The 16,819-nt window shown below is 38.9% G+C and overlaps 2 protein-coding genes across 2 annotated transcripts in view; one reads left to right on the top strand and one right to left on the bottom strand.

The window, feature by feature from the left end:
* LOC112165578 (cationic amino acid transporter 1) overlaps positions 1–16,819 on the top strand; it is a 29,491-nt gene that overhangs the window by 3,664 nt on the left and 9,008 nt on the right. The window lies entirely within an intron of this gene.
* Positions 260–1,519, bottom strand: LOC112165579 (putative F-box/LRR-repeat protein 23). The gene is made up of 2 exons (XM_024302140.2): positions 1,171–1,519; positions 260–743 (listed from the first exon to the last, which is right to left on the bottom strand). The coding sequence occupies exons 1-2, from the start codon at positions 1,272–1,274 to the stop codon at positions 260–262; spliced, it is 588 nt and encodes a 195-aa protein (XP_024157908.1). The 5' UTR covers positions 1,275–1,519.

Here is a 16,819-nt window from a genome sequence, read left to right on the forward strand (position 1 = left end):
TTTTCTATTACCCTTTTCCATAAGGCTTATTTTCCATAATGTATAATCTGAAAAAGAAACTTTCATTGTCACTCTTTAATCAGAATTATCACTACTCAAACTCGATTAAGAAAAAAAAAGAAAAACTATTATAGTGCAGTACTAACATTTTCAGCTTGAACAGAAGTACTCATGAGCTTAAACATTTCATCATAGGATTAACATAAATAATAGCGCTATGTCAAATAAAATACAAGGGGCTTAACTTGGATCGATGAACTTAGTCTCTATAGCGACAGTACAGATCAGTAGGAGGAGGCCTTACATTTTTAACATGTTCAGTCAACTTTCTTTTCAAATCTTCTCTAAAGGTGTCACGACGTCCATCCAATGTCCAAATGGAAATATTGCTCAGATCAAGTGACTCCGGATGACAACTATAATTAATAATATCTTCCAAGGCATCGTTAGAAAGATGAATCCCTGAAAGCACGAGATGCTGTAAACCATGCATCATTCCAGCTGCTATAGCCTTTGCACAGTCATCGTCCAGTCGTTTAGTATCAATTTCAATATTTTTGTTCCATCTCAATGATTTCAAAAGAGGGCAAGATTTCCCAATTACTTCCACGGTTTTTTGCGAGACTGAGCCGTGTGAAATGCCAAGGTCCTCCAACAACGGAAGTTTGGAAGCTACTTCCCTCAACCGCTCATCTGTTATTTTCACGCAATTCGCCAAAGTTAGGCGTTTGATTCCTCTGCAACTGTTGGAAAGGTTTAGATGAATGTATTAACCCTTACTCTAATACAGAAATCTATGAACTCTACAACATAATCATGGAAATTGACATACAGAAATTTTAAAAAACATACATGCCCTGATGATCTGCCGTCCACGTACCATTCCTATCATTCACGGGGCTATTCTAAGTTCATGTGCTATCTAATTCCAACTTATTCAACTTTTTCTCCTAGGACCTTCCACTTGATCAGAGGACTTATTATGACGGATCATGATTAAAATGTAATATTAGGAAAACAAGGATTTCTTATGAATGAGTGACGTCTTTTTATTTTATTTATATAATATGTCATGCATAGTCCGTATAGATGTTTCTCAGATCATGGTATCTCATATATCAAAAATTAAACATCCAAATTAGTAATCCTTATCATGATAGCTAGCTATACCTGTTAGTGATGTACTTGAGGAGCTTATCAGTGCCGGTGCGGAAGTTCTGGAGAGTAAGAACAACCAAAGTACCTGAGCTACGATCAACGGCGCGGCGGCACATCTTCAGTACCGAGTCCAACTTGCCCTTTTTGTGACGGAAATCTATGTCGATGGTGCGCCACAGAATAGAGTAGTTGCAGCAAACTCTGCGCCAAGTCTTTCAGACCATCTGATACTCTTTTAGGACATCATTTGCTTTCGGATTTCACAGCACTAGTATCCACGCCGTAACGTCGTCCGGGAGCTCCGTCCAGTCTCGGTGGCCCTGGGCGGTTGCAGAGGAAGACTCTGACTCTACCTTGATTGTCCCAAAAGGCCGAAAGGGGTTTGTTTTTTAAATTGGAGGAATTCGTAATAGGGCTAGGGGTTTGCTTGTTGAGCTGCGTATAAAGAGTTTTTTGTTTACGACCCAAAGTTAGAAAGATCCAAATTTTTTAAGCTGCCAATAAACCTTAACCAGCAAAACCCCTTACGACCAATTTAAAAGACAAATCCCTTTTACTTATCCCAAAAAGGAAAAGGAAAAAAAAGGGCAAAACCGTTTCGCCTTTAGTAATGGCTTTTGGGACAATCAATCCCACAACAAATCTTCAAACCTAATTGGGCTTGATCCATGCAGCTCAGAGAGTAATTTTAATCATAAATTGAGATGGGCCTGAGCTGAACTTACGTAGAAGCGTAGAACTCAACGAACGCTGCAAATGCACTGAGAAGAAGAAAAAGTATACAAAGATAACCATAAACAAATTGTAAAGCTAGATTACCCAATATAAGACATTATCCGCTCTAGACCACTAAGAATCCAAAACAAAAACCGTGTTCCATCACAATGAAATGAGGTGCTGAGTGATTTTTGATCCAAACAAGAAAAGATGAGGACAAATCACTTAGTAACTTGTTGCAATATAGCTCGCAAAATATACCTTATTGTTCTCACCATTCAGTAGCTCATCACATTGTGAAGGAGGACGATATTTATTTTGGCCTCTTAGCGGTCTAGAGTGGCTAATGTCTTATATTGAGAACAATAAGCCACATTTTGCGTGAATTGTTAATAAAAAGTTCTTACTTAATTCCATATACAAAAATGTCAAAAAATAAGATAAATGAAGCCTCAGATGATGCTTATGATTGAAAAGAAGAAAAAACATCATTGATGATGAGTTACTGGGACGTTATCTCTAGGGCTGGAAACCGAACCTCCAATTGCAGTTACTGGGACGTTGGCTCTTGTTCTTACTTCCAGCGGTCTGCCCGTCTTCTTCTTCAGAGTGACAAGAGGCACATCATTGTCATCCTCGATCAAAGGTTTGCCAAGTAGAAAAGATTAAGGGGACCTGCACACAGGACCATCACCAATCTTTCCCAGATCCGGGGCGCTACCACCCACTGCGAGAGCAAGAGGAGTAGCAAGGCTTGCTGTGACAGCATCTATGGAGGCCATGGAGAGGAGGAAGTGACAGCAAGAGGCTAGAGGCTAGGGTGCCGTAGAAGACTAGGTTGAGAGAAATACTCTCCTAGGTTTTTTTTGTTTTGTTTTTTTTTGTTTTAATCTATGTACTTTTGACATTGATGAAGTAAACTTGGGGAGATTTTACTCAATCAACTCCCTTTCTTCATTAGCAAATTAAATAATTCAAACCACATCTACATAAACAATATAAGATATTACACATGTACTGTATGTCTCTTTAATATCAATTGGTTTTGAATCCGAAACTTTGATCCTAACCAATGTACAACTTGTGGTCTTTGAATCAGACTCATTGCAAGTTGTCCAAGCGTGCAATTCAGTATCTTCTAATTTGTGTATCCTTGGGTATTTATACTAGGATATCACCTTGTCTCTTGCAGACTTACCTAGCTCTACACTACGTCATGTGTATCGTCAATGGCGGATCTAGGATTCGAATTTGGGGTGGGCTACATATTCAAGTGTCTTCTTTTGGGCTTTGCCCAAAAATTTTCTCTGTACAACTATGCACAAATGTAAGAAATATCATCATGTATTGTCGTCGACAGACGCCGGGAGGCGAGAGTATTTGGAAGAGAACAAGCAGTGGCTTATTGGCTATGATAACTAGAGTGAGAAACCTGAGTGAAGAAGAAAACGAGGACTCAATCGCTAATTAGTGATGAAAATGACGGAGAGGAGACTGAAAACTTATTCCTAATTATTTTCAGGTGGGCTTTAACATCAAGACGACAACATTTTGTTGACACTATATATAGAAAAAAAATTTCTCCAAAATTTTCGGGCGGACTTGAGCCCACCCCATGATGTATGTATATCCACCTGTGTGTATCATGACTCTAACGAAGCAGCTCACCGTTTGGCTTGTCAAGGTTTGAATTCTACTAGCTAGCCCTGAATCTTGGTTTACAACGCCTCCGGTTACTATAACAATGTGTTGTTTGGTGATTGTAACCATATTTGAGTAATAAAAGTTGCCATCTCCTCTTCAAACAAAAGAAAAAGGGTCCTTGACCCAAAGCCCACAAATGAGCAAAACTTATCTCACTTACCCCAACAACATATTTTTGTTCCCACATACACAATTTGACATCAAATGACCATTTTACCCTTAACTTAATAATTACATTTTGTGTCACTCTCATCTATCTCCTCTCTCTCTCTCTCTCCCCTTCCCTCCCTCCCCGTTGCTCCCTCCTTATCGGAGTCGAGCCAGACTGAATTCCGGCTTCCCAAATCTCTGGCTCATCACGACGAAAACCTCAGGATGCTTCGAATCAAATTCCTGCAACCTCACCAGCTCCATCCCAGTCTACGTCGGTGTACTCGTTCCGGCGGAGGAGCACTCTCCGCCTTTTTCCTCTTGCTGCTCCAACAATAAGCTCAACGACGTCTCCGGCTGAAGTCGCTGCTTCTGGTCAGCTCATTAGCTCGCCGCTTCTGGATCTGGACCAAGACGCTGAACGACATCTCCGGCTGAAGACGACTTCTGGTGCCGAGTCTCACGGTTGAACTCGAATGTCTATTGGGGGGGGGGCAGTAGACGTCAATTGGAGAACAATAGACATTTTGAATTGATATAATCTCTTCGTTTTTTTTCTTTAATCAAAGTTTTATTTGTCTAATTTTAGGAAGATTAGTTATCATTCCGGCAACCGAAAGTTCTATTGGGGGGCAATAAATGTCTATTGGGGGCAATAAACCTTTCCGATGAGGTTTTTAGAAAAGTCCGGTGGGCGGCGGTCAGTGACGGGAATCTGGCGAAGTTGGCCAGATTCCGGCGACTGGTGACCAGGCTCCGGCAAAGTCTCCTACGGTTTCTCTCTCTTCCATTCTCTCTCTCTCTCTCTCTCTCTCTCTCTCTCTCTCTCTCTCTCTCTCTCTCTCTCTCTAAGTAACAAAAGGGTGAGGGTAAAATGATATTTAAAAAAAAAATCTTAATGGGGTATTAGGGAAGATCTCCTTAGTGTTTTGGGTAAGAGAGAATTAAAAAACTTAATGGGGTAAGTGGGAAAAAAATCTCTAAAAATAGGGTAAATGGACAAAATTGTTTGAAATTACCAACGAGAAAAAAAAAAAAAAAAAAAAAGATTCTGACAACATTGTCATATGCTGCATGGCAATAATATCTTGCAACAAAAAATGACAGTCGGTCCATAAACCAATAATCCTATTTATGGTATAACAAAGTAAATGTTGTACCAGTCCAGCCCTAATTATAACCCAGCCAATACATACGATTCATTTACTCAGTTTCTCTCTCCACTCTTGCTCTGCTGATCGAGTCTGCTCTCTGCCTCTAAGGTATGTTCTCTAGCTTCATTTTAAGTTTCATTTTGAAAATTTAAACCTTGCTCAATTTGTTCAACCATTTCCCTTGAACCTCATTCTGCTTTCCTGATTTTTTTTTTCTTCACGCTGTGATTTTTGGCACAAACTGCACGCAAATGTACGGTTAGTTCCAATCCTTAATCCCCTCTCTACTTGTTTGAGCTTCTTTTCTTACCTGATCGATTGAGCCATTAGAAACAGATCAAGATCAAAAGACTCTTTGTATTAACCATGCTTGTGAATGGTATAATTGGTTTTTATGGTCTTCCACATTGAAGCTTTGAGGTAGAAACTGCTGCACTTCGGTTTTTTTTTTTTTAAATAATTTTTTTTCTATATATATATGGAGATTAAATTCAGTTTACCCATGAGGTTTGGAGGTAATTTCATGTTAGTCTCTGTCCTCTCAATTTAATCAGTTTATCCCCTAAGTTTTCCAATTTCAATCCGCTATGTTCAATGTATGAGGCTCCGTCTAAATTTGACGTTAAGTCTAACTTTAGGGGCCCACTTTAAGGGCTAAAATAGTCATTTCAAACAGAACAAATTTTGAGGGAAAAAAAGAAGAAGAAAAAAAAAACTCATTTCTTCTTCTTCCTCAGATCCTCTTCTTCTTCTCTCTCTCATCTACGATGGGCAGCCCCAAAGAGCCACCCCTTTCACTCCACTCTACCTGACCCATCTCCTCTTCTCTCCTCCGATTTGTCTTTCCATATACTCCACCGCCCGCCTGATCAACCCCTTGCGATCCCAACAGTCAATTCCTTCCTCACCCCCGGCTACTTCTCTAAGTCGGTGCCGTCTTTCTCCGAAAACCGACTAGTCAGCATCGATTTCAATCCGAACACATACGACCCGCAGTCTGCTTCTTCCTCAGTGCCGGAGCCTGGTATCTTCGGATCTAATTTTTCTGCCACCGATCGATTGGCATCAAAGTCCTCCATCAGCTTGGTCACGGTGTCCTGAAACTCCTCGCTATTCGTGGAAGCAGTGTTTTCCTCTTGTGCATCCTCCTCTTGGACATCGGTGGACGAACCAGGAGTGCCAAACCCAGGAAGGTAACGCTGCATGATCCGGACTTCCCTGGTGAGGTTGGTCAGAGCGTGATAAGTGCAGACCGGGAGGGAATGCATGTCATCCACGTCGTTAGTGAGGCAAGCAATCCTCCAGTCAGCCACCAGGATGGAATCACTAACACTGTTCAGAGAAACAGGAGGATGAGATGCATCAGAAGGCTCGCCAGTTTGAGTCGGAAGAAATTGACGAAGAGGAGGACTGCGACTTCGTTCTCGATGCATGCCAGGATGGAGGTCGCTGGCTCGGGCAACGGCCTGGAGGCCCTCCTCGGGAAGAGGAAGACGCCGGTGCCACCAAACCAGAGTGAAATCCGAGAGAGACAAGATAGACGTTATTTATATCAGACCGGTAGGGTTAGAGAAAACGAAGAGACAGGCCACTTGGAGGTAGCGTCTTCAAGAAGGAGAGAATTGATTACAAGTTATGTTCCCGAGATACACGCATGCAAATAACTTCTCCCCCTCAACTTAGGCTTAATCAGTAAGGAAATCAAATGCAACCATATGGCAATCAAGGATGGAACAAGGATTCCCACAATCTGCAATTATAGCACACAATATATTCTTCTGCAAAGGATCAAAGCAATTAATGCATTTGTCATAATGGATGGAGAAAATATAGCATAGTTGAAGCACAGAGAGCACAAATCACTTAGTGAAAGGAGCATATTTTACAACGGCAAGCATGATGTATTCTATCAACAAATTGAATGGGTACTCATATTTAGACCGTAAGAAGTAATCCTGTGAGAGAAGTGAGTATAAGCAATACGTGGGGCTTAGAAACATGTGTAGTGAAAGAGAGAAAAGGTGAAGAAGAAGAATTGAACATAGGAACTGAGCTCATGAGTTCTCCGAGGAGAAATAGGAAACATTGTTCCCAAGTACTTATCTTTAGTTGAGTCATAGACTTCTTTATTTTGTACCAACAAGAACCCATGTAACAAGACCCTTCTCAACAACTCCCAGAACAGACGATCTTAGGGTACTAAGCATAGCAAGGATGCTCCAAGGAGAGAGTCTTGAGTTGTTGTCTGCATGATCATATTTTACGTACAGAGATCACCCACCAGGCCACCAACCCGTTTCTTGCAAGCCTGGGAAAGTGATTTGTGTGCTTAAATGTAACTTACGCTCAATAAGGGCACGGTCATCAAAGAAGTGGGAAATATTTGAACCCGAAATTATCGTACCACGGGGATTGAAAAGCTAACTTCAATCCTTGGTTATGCCGATTACTAAGTCACCAACAATTTAACAAACAAAACCTATAAAAATAGCACCAAGGTATTTACATGCCCGGCTCGGAACAACCAAGCCTAAAATTGGTCAGGAGAACCACAAATAAATGCGGAAACTCACAACCAAATGGTATGGACAATGAAAGTGGTTTGTGAAATTTGATTTTTTTAATTGCATAGAAAATAAAATTAACAGTTGAAAATTAAAATTAAAATTAAAAATAAAGATAATAGAAACTAAGAAAGATATGGAAATTAGGTCACTAGGGTATCCTCCTAGCCAAATTTAATGCACAAATATATTATGACAATGGTCATTCAATTCATAGTGACATCAATTCGTATCCAAGGCTTTTCAAGGCTCATGGGTCAATAGATTCCTTAAAGGGTATTCCTACTCCGGATCAAGGGTCGTAGAAACTCAATTGGGACAATCTAGAGCCTTGTTAGGGCCTCTAGTTGCACTAAAAGGCGAAGAGTCCTAGAATTAAGGTTCCCAAGCTAGCCAATACGGCAATCGAAATTGGTATTGTAGCTAATCATGTTCTAAACAAGTGTCCTAGCCATAAATTAGAGAAGTGATTAGGTCCCCTAATTTTTCGAGACATGCTCATCTACAGATTCAAGAGTTAATCAAGCTCTTAAGCATGCATCTAAGCCAAATATTATAGAATAGAACATATGTCAAACACAAAATTGAAAACCATTAAATCAAAACATATTTATTACATTAAATCCATGCTAGGGCTCAAACCCTAGCTTCCTAAATAAATTACTCACAACCCATTCACAAATCAACAACAATATTCATCAATTAATTAAAAATGTAAAGGTGAAGAAGAGTGAAAAGTAACAAGAACAAGTCACAAATTGCTATGGAGCAATTATGACAAGCCTTGATTTATAGCTTCCCACTATACCCAATCTCAAGTCTTGATGTAGATGATATCCCTTGAAGCTCCTTGAAATCCCTTTGAGAAATTGATGAGGATTTGATGGAATTTTAGTGAGGTGAATCTTGGTGAGGAGGAAAATAGATCTCAGTGAGGAGAAGAAATGAAAGAGAAGGGTGATGGTATATGAAGATAGGGAGTGCGACAGGTCTCTGTGCGGCTAAATTAGGTCTAGAGAGAAGGGTAGCAAGAAAGAAAAAAATGGAATGGATCATTGTGGCTGGTCATGCAAGTGTTAGAGAGAAGGGTAGAGATAAGGACACGTGTCAAGAGAAAGGAAGAGAGGAAAGAAAAAAAAGAAAAAAGAAAGAGCCGTGCACAATTATGCTTGATTAAGAATGACATCACCATGACGTCAGCATGATGTCATGACCTCCATTTTTATTTTATTTTCTTTTTCTTTTTCTTTTCTTCTCTCTTTCAAACTTCCATTTTCTTTTCGCTCCTCCATCTACTTTAGCATATACTATCGGAGCAAATTGTATTCTGCTCTCTAGACAACGTTGACCATGATTGATCCTCATTGATTATTTCGTCAATTTGTCGGAAACTCCAATTATTTTCGCGTCATTTTGTTTCGATTTCCGCAACTATGCTTATTTCCTACAAGTAAATAAAAATGGATTATTTACATAATAATTGACTTAAAGATTAGCTCAATTCTAGTATTTAGAGTGCAATTACGTGCATAGAAATGCGTGTAATCAAAAAGTTCACCACAACCAAGGCCTGATTACTTTGAGAGGTGGGATACAATTATCCATTCTCGTCTCTTACAAATCCTAGAAAGTTCACCACTACTAGGACCTGTTTACTTTGAGAAGAGGGAATGAAACATCTGAGCAATTTAGCCAGTTCTCCTACTTCACCAACTCACTCATGACAATAAACAATGAACTTGACAATAAACAATGAACATGCCACCACGTAGGCTATAAGTGAGAGTGCATAGGAGATTTAACTGATTAAGATACTAAACATGAGTACACAAGCTTTCCAGAATAAGGCATGGTAACAATAACTGAATATATGTGCAAATCACTAGTGACAGTGGTCAAAGTACACTAAGATCACAACTATCTCTCCCAACAGTGGACAGACATTATAGTACCTTAATACTTAGAACATATCCCCAGAGCATTTCTTAATAGCTCAAACCTTGCAGTGTCCAATGGTTTAGTGAACAGATCAGCTAATTGACTTTCAGTGGGTACGAAACTTAACTCAAGTATATTATGCTCAACCAAATCCCTAATAAAATGATATCGAAGATCAATGTGCTTTGTTCGACAGTGTTGAACATGATTTTTTGTGATGTTAATAGCACTTGTGTTGTCACAGAAAATAGACAACTTACCTTGAGCGATGCCATAATCATGAAGCATTTTCTTCATCCAAAGCATTTGTGTGCAGCAACTCCTAGCTGCAACATACTCAGCCTCTGCAGTGGATAGAGAAATGCAGTTTTGTTTCTTGCTATGCCAAGCAACCAGATTGTTGCCAATGAAGAGGCATCCCCCAGAGGTGCTTTTTCTGTCCTTCAAGTTCCCTCCCCAGTCTGCATCAGAATATCCTGCAATTTCCACATTAGTGTCAAATGTATAGAAAATACCACAGTTAACTGTACCAGCAACATATCGGATGATCCTTTTGACAACTTCTAAGTGAGATTCTTTGGGATGTGCTTGAAATCGAGCACACACTCCCACACTGTAGGAGATATCGGGCCTACTGGCAGTGAGATACAGTAAGCTACCAATCATGCTTCTATAGAGTGTGGAATCAATGAATTTCCCATTTGGATCTTCGCTCAGCTTTGTAGTGGTGCTCATGGGATTATTAACCACCTTCTTTGATTCAAGGCCAAATTTCTTGATGAGATTCTCAGCATATTTGGTTTGAGAGAGAAAGATACCTGCATCAAGCTGCTTTACTTGCAAGCCAAGGAAAAAGGTTAGCTCACCACACATACTCATTTCAAATTCACTTTCCATGACTGATTGAAATTCAGTTACAAGATATTTAGATGTAGAACCAAAAACAATGTCATCAACATGCACTTGAGCAATGATAAGATCATTGTTTACTAGTTTTACAAACAAGGTTTTATCAATAGATCCTCTAGTGTACTCTTTTCTCACAAGATAAGTGGAAAGCCTTTCATACCAGGCTCGTGGAGCCTGCTTCAATCCATACAAAGCTTTCTTGAGTTTGTAGACATGGTCCAGGTTATGTGGATCCTTGAAACCTTGAGGTTGTTCCACCTAGACTTCTTCCTGTAATATCCCATTCAGAAAGGCAGTTTTGACATCCATTTGAAACAGTTTGAACCTGAGATGACAAGCTACAGACAGGAGTAGTCTCACAGATTCTAATCTAGCAACAGGAGCAAAAGTCTCATCAAAATCAAGACCTTCAACCTGTGAATATCCCTGTGCCACTAACCTAGCTTTGTTTCTGATTACATTCCCTTTTTCATCACTTTTATTTCTAAAGATCCAATTAGTGCCTATTACATTACAATTTCCAGGTCTTGGTACCAAATACAACACATCATTCCTAGTGAATTGATTCAATTCTTCATGCATAACACTAATCCAATCATCATCCAATACGGCTTCCTTGACATTGTTTTGGTTCAATTAGAGAGACAAACCCACACTGAGATATGACATTCATAGTAATTAGATTTTCTGTGATAAAACAAAGCAAGGCGTTGCCTTGACTTACCTCATCCAAACTTACTTGTGAAGCAGCTTGGCTTCTAGTTTTGAGGCCATCTAAAATTTTTCCAATGACATCTTGACTAGTGTGGTCCTTTTAGACTTGCTTGAACCCCCTTCTCATTTAAGGAGCTGGCTCGAAGATGTTGTCAATATCCTCTTCCTTTTCATTAGTAGCTGATGTGTCTTCTGATTCTAAACAGGAAGAAGATGACGTATCTGCAAAAGCTTCCTCCTGTCTACTGTAATGATCATCAATAGACACATTAATAGATTCCATAATAATCCTAGTTCATTTGTTATAAACTCTATATGCTCGACTATTAATAGAATACCCAAGGAAAATACCATCATCACTTCGTGCATCAAATTTGCCAAGTTGCTCATTGATCTCTCAAGATATAGCAAGGGCTTCCAAACACACGAAAGTGACCTATGTTTGGCTTCTTACCCTTCCACAGCTCATAGGCTGTTTGTTCAGTTTCAGGTTTCAAGAAGACTCTATTGATGGTGTAACATGCATTGCTAATTGCCTCAGCCCAGAAGTTTGAGCTTAGACCAGCAGAATGCAACATTACTCTTGCCATGTCTAGCAGCACTCTATTTTTGCGCTCAACAATTCCATTTTGCTGCGGAGTAATGGGAGCTGAAAATTCATGAGAAACACCTAACTCATAGAAATAGTTAGCAAAAGCAGCATTTTTGAATTCGGTGCCATTATCAGACCTTACTCTTACCAAACACATATTTGTTGGCTGTTTTTCAATTATCATTCTCTGGCTTAATCCTTTAAAAGATTCAAAAGTTTCAGTTTTGTCTTTAGAAAATTAACCCAAGTATACCTGGAGAAGTCATCAACTATCACAAGCATGTATTTCTTACCTCCAATGCTCTCTGTTTGAGCTGGTCCCATAAGATCCATATGTAGCAGTTCCAGCACTCTTGTGGTAGTTGCAGCGTTTAATGCCTTATGGGGAGGTTTGTTTTGCTTTCCAGTCTTGCATCCTCCACATATCTTATCAGTCTTACCACTTAGAGCTGGTAGACCCTTGACACACTGCTTGTTGGATAGTTTTAGTAGATCCTGATAGTTCACATGTCCCAATCTTCTGTGCCATATTTCAAAGGTCTCTTCAGCAGATCTTACAGAGAAGCAAGCCTGTGCATTCAGAGATTCGTTAGCTTGTATGTGATAACAATTGTCTAATGATCTCTTACCACCCATAATATTTTCACCCTTTTTATCGAGGACCATACATCTTTGCTTGTTGAACCAAACATCCTCATAATCATCAGCCAAGTGACTTACACTTATTAGATTAGTAGTTAAACCTTCAACATACAAGACATTTTTTAGGTTAGGAATTCCAAGAGTATTGACAGTGCCTCGTGCAAGAAGTTTAGCTTTTCTCCCATCACCGAAAGTAAGTGAGCCAGTAGTGCTTTCATTTTGAAATGAGGTAAACCAAGCTTTATCTCCAGACATGTGCCTGGAGCAACCACTGTCAACATACCAGAAATCCTTTTGTTTGTCTGCCAAGGCAGTAAGTGCTACCAGGCAGGTTGCTTCAATATGTGATGAAGAGATATCTATACTTGCACATGCCAAGAGACAGTTAGCATTAATGGTATCAGATGAATCAATGTGATTTGGAGAGCAATTATTCAAACCCTTTTTAATCCAGACAGGTTTGGAGTGCCTGTTTGCCTTAGTAATTAAATCAGTCAGTTTATTTATAAGGACTTTTTGTTCTTTAAGTTCACAATGCAATGATTCTACTGATAGCTTTTCTTCTCCAAATGAGAGCAATTTAAGTCTCTGATTACACCTAGGTCTAATATGTCCCAATTTACCACAATAGTGACATGTAGGAATAAAAGACCTAAAAGTTGAGTACCTGTTCTGATCAGTTGGACTTCCCTGATCCATTCTTACCTGAGTGACATTCTGAAAAGGTTTTGATTTCTTGTCAACTTTTGTCCAGGGTCTTGTGGTAGTGTCCTTGATGACCTTAGTAATTGAATCACCGTTCTCTATTACTGGATTAGTTTCTCTCACAAAACGTGTACTTTTGGACCCTTCTCCAGAATATCCAAGTCCGAAAGTATCATGATGGGCTTTTCCTGCACTGAATAACTTTGATGCAGTTCCAGAACTTCTCTTGAGTGGACTTGAGTTCTTCCTGCAACAATTCATTTTTAGTTAACAGATTTAAGTTTAAAGTCTGTTGTCCTTTTACCTCAAGTTCAAGCATCTTGACTTTGTTTTTGAACTCAGCACATTCATTTTTCCAAGTCTGAGAATTTTTGTCGCTTTGTGAGCCACGTAATTCATCTGCATGCTTGATTTTTTCTTGTTCCCATGTGATTTGAGCAGTCCTCCACATAAGCTCCAGCTTCTCTTTTTCAACCTTCAATGTCTCAACTTCTTCTTCCAAGCTTGCATTTTTAAGCAAGGTGGCTTTAGATGCTCTATAGAGTTGTCTGCACTGGACAGTGGTCTTATCATCTGAGAATCCTTCATCACTTTCATAGTCAAGTGAGAAAGATGTCACAAAGGCTACATTTTCAACCTCTTGAGTTTCATCATCACTCCATGTCGATAAAAGAGATTTGTTATTGCTATTTCCATACTTCCTGTTACCACAATCAGTAGAAATATGGCCATAGCCACCACATTCATAACATTTTATTTTTCCAGAATTATTTCCTTTAAAATTTCCTTTCCCACTTTTAGCATTGCTATCGCTACTACCACTACTGACAAAGTTTTTCTTGGGAGCATTGAAATTTCGAGAAGAGGATTTATTTCTAAGGAACTTTTTAAATTCTTTAGTCAGAAGAGCAAGATCAAGTGTTTCATCTTCCTCTTCTATCACTTTTACAGCCTTGAAGGCTACACCTTTGGATTTCTTTTCAGGTTTCAGCCTTAGTTCATATGTTTTGAGATTTCCAATGAGTTCATCCAATGGATAGTCATCAATATCAAAACAATCCTCAATATTGGTGACCTTAGAGTGAAACTTCTCGGGCAAGGCCCTAAGAATTTTCTTAACAACCTTATCTTCATCAAAAAGGGCACCTAGACTATGACATTGACCTGTAATTTTTAAAATTCTACCATGGAAGTCATCCACGGTTTCATCATCTCCCATAGTCATAGTTTCAAATTCATAAATCAGACCTTGTAGTTTTTGTGCACGTACCTTTTTGTTGCCTTCATATGTGGTCTGTAACAGATCCCAAGCTTGCTTTGCAGTATCACAATGACTGATTCTCAGCTTTTCACGTTCAGAGAGAGTGGTGAAGATGCTATTTTTTGCTTTGAAATCAACTTGAAGGTCACGTACTTCCTCCTCAGTCCAATCCTTTCGTGGTTTAGGAATAGAGGCAGATGAACCTTCACCTTTAGCTGAAACAATAGGTGTTTTCCAGCCTTTTTCCACAATATTCCATACATGTTCATCTTGAGCAAACAAATATGATTTCATGTATATCTTCCATTGAGTATATTTTTCACATCCTCCATCAAACCATGGAGGACTGTTAACAGATCCACCAGCAGCTCTATCTCGAGATTGTTCCATCATCCCTGCGATCTACTAGAAAAAATCTAGAACCCGCTCTGATGCCAATTGTAATTATCAGATAGAACAAACAAATTAAGAGAACTGTTTTGAGAATCAAATATGCACCAGAAAGACAACACAACAATTTGCTAACGTAGTGTAAACCTCTCCACTGAGGAAACTTCACTGCGTAACTTGTAACGTAGCCAACACGAGAAAATCAATCCAATATAAATCAAATGAGTTTACAGTATACAAGTAGTGTTGTTCACAACAATCACTTTCACTTAGCAACAAATGCTAACTTGATTTATAACTGATCTAACTTCTTTCTTGATCACCACTCTATCAATATGAGCTAATTTTCTAACCTTCCTTGATCTCAATATCTCACTGATCTTGATAATGAAATATGCATGTGATTGAGTATGCAAAGAAAAGAACCATATAACATGTAGAGAGAGTTTTTCAGAAAATGACTTGAGTAAAAACTTTTGCTACACAAGGAATCAACTTTTTATCACACGAAAACTCTACAGCATAAATCAGTTTGAAAACCTTATATAGAGAAGTAAGACTCCCCCTCAATCAAATCTTTTCTTAATCACCGAATAAGATAAACATGGAAAGGTTTTAAAACTATTTTGAATATACAATCAAATCTTTTCTAACTTTGAACAAAGTATCAATCGGATATGCATTCAATTAAGATTTTCATATCAATTTAAAAGCAATGAATATCAATTTAGAATCGTGCAGAGAGATATGGATTAAAGGACATCTTCATTTCAAGATCAGTGAGAGTTAACCTCCTTGATGAGATTCTGCGATTTCCTTTGAGCCTTTGAAAAAGTAGGAGAAATACTCTCCTAGTGCTTTGCAATTTCTGATTTCCTAGTAGCCTTGGGAAAGTCATGTGTTGAATAGAATAGTCCAATTTACTTACACAAGCGAAGTCGCTGGGCAAGTCACTGTTAGTGTAGCTGGCCATGTGTAGCAGCCCAAGTGAAGTCGCTGGCCATGTCACTGTCAGTGCAGCAGTCCATGTGAAGTGGCCAAGTCACTGTTCATGTAGCTGGCCAAGTGAAGTCATTGGCCAAGTCACTGTCAGTGTAGCTGGCCATGTGAAGTCGCTTGCAAAGTCACTGTCCATGTAGTTGGTTAAGTGAAGTCATTGGCCAAATTAACCTCATGTCACAGGTTATGTAAATAATCATGTAACTGATCATGTAATTGACCATGTCACTGAACATGTAACTGAGCATGTAGTTGAATATGTAACTGATCATGTTACTTACAATGTATGTAACTGACCAAGCCAATGAGTTCATTGGCCAGGTCGCTAGACAAGTCATTGGCCAGAGAAGTCACTGGAAAAGGCCAAATCCTTGGCAACGTGTGTTAACCTCATGTCACAGATCATGTAACTGATCATGTAACTGACCATGTATGTAGCTGGTCAGTAAGGTCACTGGCCAGGTCGCTAGACAAGTCATAACAGTGACACAATAAAGAGATATAAAAACTAATTGATATAATAAGCTTGAGTCATTGGGCAGAGAAGTCACTGGAAAAGGCCAATTCCTTGGCAATGTGTGTTAACCTCATGTCACAGATTATGTAACTGACCATGTAACTTACAATGTAATCGTGTAACTGAGTGACAAAAAAAAGATACAAAAAGCTAATTGATTTAGTAATTTGAAGTTTACAATTGGCCAGTGACTTGCATCCTAAGCAGTGACCTGGCCAATGACATATGTGTAATAGTTTACATTGCAAAATATCTTGCAAAAATCCAATTGTACTTATGTTTCACAAATGTCTTGATTATATGAGCTCTATATTGCAAAATATCTTTCTTGCTAAGTTTCTTCGAAATCCGCTCATTCTTCGAAAGTTTCCATGTATTACGTCACAAAAATTCCACAATCCAATCTGTTGGTCATAGAAAAATTCAAGTCAATGAATTTGAACAGTATAACAATAAAGTGACATTTTAATATGTTGTATACTTATGAGGTTTCTTCTTGTGAAAATGAGAAAATTATTAGTGACTTTAATAGTTACATGGTCAGTGATATGTTCATGACCAGTGACTTGAGATTAACAGTTACCTAACCAGTGACCTAGATATAACAATGACTTGAAAATTCCAAAATATGTAAGTGACATGACCAGTGACATGTATAACAGTGACATGACCAGTGACATGGCAAGTGACATGTGATTGCCAATG

This window comes from Rosa chinensis, chromosome 5 (assembly GCF_002994745.2).
Source record: "Rosa chinensis cultivar Old Blush chromosome 5, RchiOBHm-V2, whole genome shotgun sequence".
NCBI classification, from domain to species: Eukaryota; Viridiplantae; Streptophyta; class Magnoliopsida; order Rosales; family Rosaceae; genus Rosa; species Rosa chinensis.

Excerpts from the sequence above, each read along its gene's own strand:
- LOC112165579 (XM_024302140.2), bottom strand. The coding sequence starts at position 1,274 with ATGTGCCGCCGCGCCGTTGATCGTAGCTCAGGTACTTTGGTTGTTCTT. Across the intron at positions 744-1,170 it reads CTCAAGTACATCACTAACAG|TTGCAGAGGAATCAAACGCC; the intron begins GTATAGCTAGCT and ends CCTTTCCAACAG.